A 10,386-nucleotide genomic window follows, 5' to 3' on the forward strand; every position below is an offset into this window, starting at 1 on the left:
GCTTTCTTAACCGAAGCTAACCTAACTTCACAAACGACAAAAACACAGCCAGAGGGGCATTGTCGTCATTTCACTTCAAACCACTTTACAGAATATTTAAAAATATTTGCTATCGACTTTCTCAGAAAGGAATTTCGTAGCTGGCTATTGCACGTAAAAGCAGCCAGACAGGCTAACTTTTCAGCAGATTTTGTCTTATTGATTTTTCATCTGAGGTGGCTGCTCTCACTTGCAACAACAAGCCGCGAAATGGTTTTCCTACGAAAGTTGCTAACATATCCCATATTGAAAAATTACACGTGTACATTGAGTAATTTGGTAAATTAGTCAGGGGTAGTATGGTACACTTCAATGATAAAGGAAAATCGATACCAACATAGAGAGAGAGAGAGAGAGAGAGAGAGAGGAGGGGAAAATAAAAACGAAAAAACTAGGGAAAGGAAGGAAAGAAAAACCCTAGTTTTTTTTTTTTTTTTTGCATAGATTTGAAAATGGAGAAATTGCAGAGTTCAAAGGAAAGAGATGAGAAAAACATGGAGAAAACAAAGGATTCAGAGATTAGTTTTTGGGGAACTTGGGAGGAGCTTTTGCTAGCGTGCGCCGTTAATCGGCACGGGATAAAAAGTTGGGAATCGGTAGCCATGGAAATACAAAATCGATTATCTTCTTCTTCTCTACTTTTAACACCAAAAAACTGTGAGGATAAATATCACGACCTTGAACGAAGGTTTATGGCCGAGAAAATTAACGATAAAAAAGACGAAAATAAAATACCTTGGCTTGAAAATCTCAGAATACTTCGTGTTGCAGAGCTTAGACGTGAGGTTCAAAGATGTGATGTTTCAATCGAGTAAATCTCTAATTTTTCTTCTTTTTTATTAACGGATCTGATGTTTTTTATCTCTAACGATCAGATCTGGTTGTTTTTTTTCACAGGTCTTTACAGGTGAAGGTGAAGAGATTGAAAGAAGAAAGAGAAAACAACTTAAAAAACGAGGAAAATCCAGATCTGAAGAGGAGTGGATCGATTGAGGAGAAAAGAGATGAAAATAAGAAGTTTTTGCCGGAAAACGGGGCGGATGTTTTTGACGATGAATCGGATCGTGAAAATCAGTCATTTAACGAGTCCAATTCAACAGATCCGAAAAGAGAGAATCGAGAAACCGGTATAGAAGAGCGGTTTCTAAAACCTAAAGTTGAATCGGAAACCGCCTCCGGTGAACTTGATCCGGATTCCGGCGGGGTTCGGCCGGAGGATAAGCCGGCCGGCGAGGGATCTTATAACGGGAGCTCCGATACCATTGCGAAAGGTACGGCCGTTTCGCCGGCGGTAAAGTCACCGGAATCTAAGGGAGGAGGAGAAGAAGAGGCGAAGGAGAATAGCGATGTTCAGAGTTCGGCGAGTTTGTCGAGAAAACCGTACCGGAAAAATGTTATCTCCGGCGGAAGTTCGCCGGAAAATGACGATGATTTACCGGTTATTGAACGGATCTCCGTTAAATCTCATCCGTTGATGAGTTTTCTTGAGATTATCCGGTCACACAAATACGGCTCCGTTTTCGAACGCAGGCTCGAAAGTCAGGTATTTCCTTTTAGTTTGGGAGATGGTAAATTCGCACCCCTTGTAGGATAATTCACGCCCCTGATAACATGAATTGTGGCATACTTTTAAAGCTTGTTGACTTCAAAATCACGTTGTAAGGGGTGCGAATTATCCTACATGGGGTGCGAATTAATTATTACACTTTAGTTTTTCTTTTTGTCAGTTTTACCTCAAAAACTCCATCTCATCTTTTTCTCGCGAGTGGCGCTACTTTTTTTTATTCTCTCGAGAAATATATAAAACAGACAACTTTAGAAATTGAATATGCATTAGAAATGAGAAAGTTGTAAATTTGGCCCAGAAATTTCTTCATTTTCTTAACAAAATGACAAACATAGCATTACTGATTAAGAAATATCTCGCGGAGAAATTCATGAGATGAGCGTGTAAAATATCGGCTCGAGCCTTTGGCTCGGCTTATGATACTCTTGGCGGGGTCCACTGAAAGAAATAGAAAAATTAAAAGTAAACTAGTGTCTTCAAAGGCGATGATAATTTACCGGCCTTTGTTTTTGGTACCAGACACCCCTGTTCCGCTTTTTCTCTTGGCTTGTTTTATGGGCAGAGAATTGTAACCGGCTACGGAATAATCTATATAGTATAAGAAAGGTGTGAGGTAGCAAAAGAAGGGGGTGCGCTTATAAGCTTTGTTTTTTATATAAATATCTGAAGGAAGATCACGAGGACCGTGCATGGCGTTTATGTCAAGTTGTCAACTTTCTCATATATACGAAGGTAAAAAGCTCTCCTTAGATGAGATTTTATACGGTGTAAGCCCTTATAGTCCCGTATTTTTCAAAAAAAAGTACTGTACGGACCACATCATAGGATGATCCAAACCGTCCATAAGATGGACCACAGTGTAAATAGGTTGTTCCCCTAAAATCATTTCCACAAGTTAATCCTAGCCATTCGATCCATAGAGGGTTTTCATAATATGCAGTTCCTCTATAGATTGGAAGGTTGGGATCATCCTATGGAAATTACTTTTATGGAACAACCTATTTACACGGGGTCCCATCTTATGGACGGTTTGGATCATCCTATGATGGGGTCGGTACAGTACTTTTTAAAAAATACGGGACTTTTTAAACTATTTTCCTGAAAACTGGTAATCCAAACAGAGCCTTATTCACGCCATTTAGGTAGTAATGTCAATGGATTTAAACGGACAGGATTTAGACACAGTAGTTGAGTGCCAATCGTGTCTGTTGGATCAATTCCTAAGGTGTGAAATTATTTTAGATCATACCTAGTCACAAAATACCCTTTATATAGTTTCATATATTTATTATGTCTACGAGGGGTATTTTTGTAACGTGATTTGACGTCAAAAAGCGTTAGAGTCTGCCCACATTTCGCGTTAAATGGGGTTCAGGGGGCGGCGAAAAAATAATCCTTCTATTTTATTTTGTCGCTTTCCATTCCCTCTGGTAAACCTAAGACAAGAAAAATAATATTTTCCAAGAAAAATATTCTATCAAAAATAAAAGGGATAATTACATTTACACCCCCTCTAGTTTCTGACAGGCGTGTATTTGTCACGTTTTAAAGTCTAGGGGTGGAAGTTGATGTGTCAGAAACTAGAGGGGGGTGTAAATGTAATTATCCCAAAATAAAATTCCAGACTTTAGTTGGATTGCAGTTTTCCTTGGAAGAGAAGAAAAAATTTAGATTGGAGAAAAAAAAGGAGTTTACCACCCGATTTAAGTTGAGGCTGGGTTACGGTCGAGGCCATAGCTAACCCCGACCCAACCCGGAGCTCGGGTTGAGAGGACTGGGTTAGAGTTGACCATCCCCTAGAGACCTAGACCCGTATCTCGGGTTGGGTCTAACTAGGGTTACCCTCAAAGTAATCCAACGGTGTGAAATGTACTTAATAATTGTTACCATAGGGCCTGCCAGATAAAGACATTCTTTGTTTGAAAGATGCTTTTCTTTGACCTGTTCCAAATTCTCTAAGTGGGTAATCAGACTGTAGTATTTATGAAACTAAAACAGCTCTACTTTGTGCAGGAAAGCACAGATTACCAGCTCTTGATACGGAAGCATGTAGATCTTGAAATGGTGAGGACGAAACTAGAAGAAGGATTCTACTCCGATAAAACCCTTGAGTTTTTCAGAGATCTTCTCCTCCTCTTAAACAACGCCCTCATCTTCTTCCCAAAAAACTCTACCGAATCCATTGCCGCATTCCAATTCCGAGAGATTGTGTCAAAGGAAATGCCGATTCTGATTCCTAAACTAAATAATATGATTCCATCCAAAGATCCGAAATCCGACCCGGATCCAACCAATTCCGTGCCCGAAACCGATAAACCTGTGTCCTCCTCCAACCCGATCGTTGCCTGTCAGAAACGAAGATCCATGGCTGAAAAATCAATTGATCAAAGAGTGGAAATCGATTCTTTGAAACCAGATACGGATTCAAAAGGACCGGATAATTCGTCTGAGAATGTGGCGAGATTAGAGCCGCGAGTTACGAAGCAGAGGACGAAAGAGCGATCTGTATCGGTAGCGAGAGGAACGAGAACAAGCAAGGGTCGTAGTAGTAACTCAAACCCTAGCTTGAACCCTATCTCATCAGAAAAAATGGCGGTTGTGTCGAATGAGAATTCGCTGTTGAAAATGGAGAAGAAGAATGCAGAAGCGATCGCTAAGAAACGAAGCGCGGCTAATTTCTTGAATAGGATGAAGAGGAGTAATTTCTCGAATGGAACTCTGTTAGAGACGTTGAAGAAGAATTCTGTTAGCAGTTCGAGTAATACGAGAGGTGGTGGTGGTGGTGGTGGTGGTGGTGGAGGAGGAGAAACGAAGAAAGGTGGGAGAGATCGGAGGAAGGGAGAACAAGTTTTCCGGCAGGAATCTGGCGGGAAAAAGGGGAAAGAGCAGAATAGTCCGGGGAAGAGGAGTGTCGGACGGCCGCCAAAGAGGGTGGCTCCGCCTCCGGCAAGGCGGGGAAAGGAGAGTGTGGCGACGGAGGCAAAGCCTCCGGCGAGGAAGCGAGCGAGGAGGTGATGGAAGTTTCTGTAAATTATATGTACTTTGATGACGTGGATCCAATGGGGGGTGCTTGTGGCTAGTTTTTTTGTAAGGGCACCCTTTAGTTTAGCATCCCTCATGTAACAAATGTTTAATTTTTTTTTATTTGTATTTAACGCACTTGATAAGTAGATCTAATGGGGCGCACTTGCCCTCTAGTTTAGGATTTATCTTGTAACAAATAACTTTTTTTCTTCTTAATTATATTTTCTTCTTTTTTTTTGGGTTGCAAACATGGTGGTGCTTTAATTAATCAAGCTATTAATTAAACGAATGTTGGGATAATTCGATCCATGTCTATGGAGTTGTTCAAAGTGGGGATAGGAAACCCAGGACTGGAGTCACCTGAACATGAGCTTGAGAGTAAATATTTGTTGGATGCATGGCATGAACTTGAGAGCAAGAGGTGGCATTGGGTTTGTCTGGAATTACCTTGTAGAATAGTGGTAGTAGTGTTTGGTGGTGCAGTATAGACTCGGAGAGTAGGGAATAAGTGAGGGTGTCATTACCAATATAGAGAGTGCAAAGAGAACATCATTCTCAAGATTTTTCAGCCAAAATTCTCCGTCTCGTTGAAGAACTGGTTTTGAAAGTTATACGCTAAGTAGTCTCTCCTAGGAGTTGAATGCATTATTAGCAACCAAACAAGGAATCGGATTTACTTTCCCTTTGGAATAAAAAAAATTGCCCTGAGTTTGTGCAACCAATTACTACCTAAAGTGAAGAGTTAAATTATTTGATGACATTGTCCACAGCTTGCAGATGAGAAAAGAGAAATGACGAGAAGACAATGGAATATTAAAATCTAGATGTAAAAGGTAAGTTAATAATTTAAATCTCAGACAATAAAATCTCCATATTCCACAATGTCACAGTTGTTTATATGCCCAACATATAGCTATAGTCGTTGGGAGCCGGGTAGAACTCAGCCTTAAAAGCTGGCTATTTAGGGTAGGGTGCCCAAGTCCTTTTATTATAAGCACATTCACATATCCATTCACATTTCCAATGTGGGATCTTTTGCTTTTGCATGCTTGGAAGCCCCAACAAGGGGTTTTTTGTTAGCATCCATCACATAAGGCATTTCGCGGATTGATCTTTGCTATCCATAAAGCCACTCTCCGTGTTTTCCATAAAACCACTCTCCGCTGAGAGTGCACCCATCAACCGTTCACACAAATTCAATTCTGCAATTTCCACCACTAGTTGTAAGATTTTACAAGTCACTCGTCCCATGCTTATCCTGCAAGTAATTTTGCAATTTTGAGTCTCTTCCTTTAGGCTCTGTTCATTTGCGTTCCCGGGAAAGCAAATCCCTAGAAAACAGCCTCTTTTTTCCTTGATAAGACGGAATTCTGGTGTTCACTTGCTTTTCTGATAAAGTAACAAGCCTAGGTGGAAAATGTCAAATAATGATATGGAAATTGCCAAAAATGATGTGGAAATGTCTCTTTTCTCACAAATGTGGGAAACCAAATCCCACTATTTTGGTCGGATTTGCTTTCCCGGGAAAACTAGTGAAAAAAGGTGGGCAGGCAGTTTCTCGGGAAACCTTTTCCTACACAATTTCCCTGGATTTCTTTTCCTAACGTCATGTCAGATTCCCGGGAAACCTTTTCTTTTCCTTTCCGGGGAAAACAAGTGTCTTTTCCTTGGTGCAGCCTTTTTTTTCCTTGACAAGACAGAATTTCTGTGTTCACTTCTTTTCCAGGGAAAAATATTATCAAATGTGGAATTTCTTATTAAAAAGCTGAAAATGACGTGGAAATTGACTTTTTCCCTGTTACTCGAGATTTGGTTTCCGATTAAATATATCGAAAATAGGCTTTCCAAGGAAAGGAAAATGAAATCCTTTTCCTTCTGCCATGTCACCTGGAAAGGAAAGGAAAATGAAATCCTTTCCTTTCCTTTTAGGGGAAAACAAGTGAACAGAGCCAAGGGAAAGGAAAAGAAAATGTTTCTCTGGAATCTGATGTGGCATTAGGAAAAGAAATCCAGGGAATCTGTGTAGGAAAAAGTTTCCCTAGACTGTTCACTTGTGCTGGAAAAAGTTTCTAGGGAAACTGCTTGCCCTTCTTTTTGCACTAGTTTTTCAGGGAAACGAAATCCGTGTGTTTTTTGTCGGAAATGAAATCCCTAAAGGGTGGGAAAATGGGCTTTTCCATGCCATTTTTTGCTTTTTTGCAAATATTCCACATGTGTAATTCTATTTTCCCTGGAAGGCAAGTGAACACCAGAATTCTGTCTTATCAAGGTCTTGTCAGGGAAAAAATAAGCTGTTTTCCAAGGATTTGCTTTCCAGGGAACACAAGTGAACATAGCCTTGAATTAAATAAGGCAAATTTTACCATAAAATAGCACTTTACTCTTGATAAAGCAAGCCGTTGACTCACTTCCTTGTCTTCTTGTGCATGTGTCACACAACCAACAGTTCCCTATGCATTTTTCCTAAAGAAATCCCGTTTTGCTAGAAAACACTTTCAAAACCGGATTTCGTTGGAAGATAATGACGAAACTGGAATGGAGAGATGATTTGGTTATTTCCAAAGTGTTATTAAAATTTCATGGGGATTCAAGATCACATCCATGTCTTCATGCTTGTTTGTCACAGGACTCACAACCTACGGTCAATATCTTTTTTCCCCAAAGATCTACCGTCTTGCTACCTGCTCTCTATATACAGAGTTTTCAAAAAAGTAAGGTCCACACTGTAGGATGATCCAAACTGTCCATTTAAAGGACCCAAACTTTAATAGTTTGCATCCAAAAAACCATTTCCATAGGATGTTCCTAGCCCGAAAACTGTTAATATTTTAATAAAAAAAAATTATTTTCAAAGGATTTCCTTTGTTTACTGTTTTGCCATCCAATCAAAATTTCGATGTTTGCTCTTTTCCCTCCCAAAAGTTTAGTCCCACGTTAGAAAGTGCAAAAAACTTTTGGCTATAGCCTTTTAAAGGGCATTGGAATTGTTTGGGTGTAGAAGTCTCAACGGATCCACCTATGTTTTAGTTACGATCCATTCTAATTTCTTGTTGGTCGGATCAGATTCGAAGTGTTCTTTGCATCCGACTTCTACGTCTCGGTCATGATCCATTTCAAATCGGATAGTCCATTGGAATGCATAGTTGGTCTTAATTACATTTTATAGAGTTAAAATTCTCAAAATTGGGTGAATGCAATCATGGCCAGTGGCAGCAGCACCATGGGCAGGTCAAATGGTTAGTGAAGGAAGAGAAGAAGGTGACTCTAGACTTGGGAGAGATGAATGAAACAAAATATAAAATAGAGAAAACGGTTACTACACACGTGTGTAGATAAGTTATCTACACACTATCTTAAAATACAATGGGGGCCCACATTGTTTGGGTGATCCAAGCCATTCATTTTAAAGGCCCTCACATAGATAGGGTGTTCACAAAAAATTAGATCCATAGGATCGTCCCAACCCTACGATTTGTGAAGGTAAAATGGACGTCTTAAACCTTCACAAATTAGTCCATTTTTTGCCTCCACAGTTCGAATGGTTATGATGATCTTATGGATCTAATTTTTTGTGGACACCCTATCTATGCGAGGGCCTTAAAAATGAATGGTTTGGATCACCCAAACAATGTAAGCCTCCACTGTTTGTTAAGCTAGTGTGTAGATAACTTATCTACACAAGTGTGTAGGAACCGTTCTCTCATAATATATATGAATCCTTCTGAATGCAAACGGTTTAATTTTACTAAAATGCCGCTAAAATAATACTTAAAGTTACAAAGATTAACGGTAGTACTACCTTATTTAGTGATCCCATCTGTTAATTTATTTGGAATACCTTGTCACCAATAATAAAAAAAAAACAAACTTCCCAATGAAACGACCATTAACTACACATCTTAATCATTTAAACATGATCCCAAACATGAAATTTGTTAGCATTTCATTACCAGGTTATGTAGTTGGAGTCCTAATTTGGAGTCAAAATCATTTCATGGGAGGGATTATTCAGGTATACTTTATCCTAATCTGTTGACAAAATAAAAAATAAAAATAAAAAATAAAATAAAATAAAAAAAATGAATGGCTCAAATCATTCAAATAATATGTCTAATTATACTTTGAATTATATGTGCCTAAAAATGCTCTATATAATTTCTAAAAAAAATCTCAACCCAATGTGTCAATCGGAAGCTCACTCGACACAAGCTTATCATATTAGATTGAAATAACAAATTCTTACCTTATACATATCAGAAATTATAGCAGCATTTTATTAAAAGAAGATTATAAGGAATGCGCATCAGAGAGTAAAAGTCAGGCTGAAGTAACAGGGTCTAAGCTAGACAATATGATGAAAGCTAGACTAATATTGTATACACTAAGAACATAAAATTCAACCAAAGTGTATGAAATACATGTCAAAGATATAAAATACAGATAACAAGAAACCATGCCTCTTGACTCAAATCAGGAAAAGGAAATGCTTAAAACAAAATTATTCAAAAAAAATTTTTATCTGAGATAAAAAAAATAAATAAATAAATTAAACCACAATACATGTTTATAAACTAGTTAATCAATGATGATTCGAAATTAAACTGAGTTAAAACAAAACAAACTCCACTCAAGATATTTTCCTTTCCAAATATACACAAGGATAAAGATAAAAACCTCAATTTCAGATCTTCACTCTGGTGTAGTTGAACGAGCTTCAATTTTACCAAGATCCAGATAACTTGAAGTGCTGGATTGATCCCTTCAGAAATTTCAGATAGAAACAATCTAGCAAAAGCTCCGGTTGATATTCCGGTAATTTCCGATGGAGAAGATGAAGACAATGGCTAGGATTTGGGGCTAGATTTCTCCTTCACTCTTTCTCTTTCTATTCAGATTTCAGATCTGGGCTGAAAATTGATCGAAACTTGATCGGAGAGTATGACCAGATTTTTGCAGATGATCGACCAAAAAAAAACACCACCGGAGAAGAAAAACACCACCGGAGAAGAAGAATATGAACGAAGTAGGTTTGAAATCTCAGATCTAATTTTCTCTCTCTTTTTTTTTTTTCTCTTCCTCAGATCTTCAAATCTGAGATTCGTAGAAAATGCAAAGGACCTTGCCAATATAAACAGAGAAGAAGATCGGAGAAAAGGGGAAAGATTAGGGTTTCAGAAGTTAAAATGGAGGCTAGCAAGGGAGATGCCGGATTTCATGAGGTTCATCGGAAATTGCATCGGAGAAGACGATGCTTGCTGTAGAAAATAAATTGGACGGAAATCTGATCGGAATCTCGCCGGATCTTGACCAGAGAAGAAGAAAAAAGGCGAGATCTACTCTCTCTCTCTATAATTCTCGCTCTCTCTCTCTCTCTCTAAACGGATTTCTCTTTTCTTTCTTTTTTTTTTTTTTTTTTTGAAAACGAGAAGAAACAGATATTTATATCAAAAAAAAAAAAAAGATGCGGATATTGGCACTCCTATTTGATGGGCGCACAAATGTGCGACCCCATCTAGCTAAATCACCCCGCCCACTTGATAACTGCACTAAATCCACTTGTCTTTTTCGAAAATTTTCATCGGATTTTTCTGAAATTTTGCCAGGACATTTCTGAGGTCCTAAGGCTTCTAAAAAAGTATTCATGGGCACTTAGGGTCTTTGGATGAATGGAATTTTCCTTCAAATACTCGGATTTTTGGAGAAAATGAAAAACCTAGTGGGCCATCCCCTATTTACACTACACACACCCTCTCAGC

At 38.6% G+C, this 10,386-nt stretch overlaps 1 protein-coding gene across 2 annotated transcripts; it reads left to right on the forward strand.

Annotated features, from left to right (window-relative positions):
• The first annotated feature begins 401 nt into the window (after positions 1-401).
• LOC143845826 (DNA-binding bromodomain-containing protein) lies at positions 402-4,864 on the forward strand. Of its 2 annotated transcripts, XM_077354229.1 has the most exons (4): positions 402-850; positions 937-1,582; positions 2,276-2,338; positions 3,620-4,864. In XM_077354229.1, exons 1-4 carry the CDS (start codon positions 492-494, stop codon positions 4,619-4,621), a joined length of 2,070 nt encoding a protein of 689 aa, XP_077210344.1. In that variant the 5' UTR covers positions 402-491; the 3' UTR covers positions 4,622-4,864. The 2 variants fall into 2 exon arrangements, with proteins under 2 accessions (XP_077210344.1, XP_077210345.1); XM_077354230.1 differs by lacking the exon at positions 2,276-2,338.
• The last annotated feature ends 5,522 nt before the right edge of the window (positions 4,865-10,386 follow it).

This window comes from Tasmannia lanceolata, unplaced genomic scaffold, assembly GCF_043159265.1.
Source record: "Tasmannia lanceolata isolate RefF3 unplaced genomic scaffold, GAP_Taslan_0.1 ptg000015l, whole genome shotgun sequence".
In the NCBI taxonomy this organism is placed as follows: domain Eukaryota; kingdom Viridiplantae; phylum Streptophyta; class Magnoliopsida; order Canellales; family Winteraceae; genus Tasmannia; species Tasmannia lanceolata.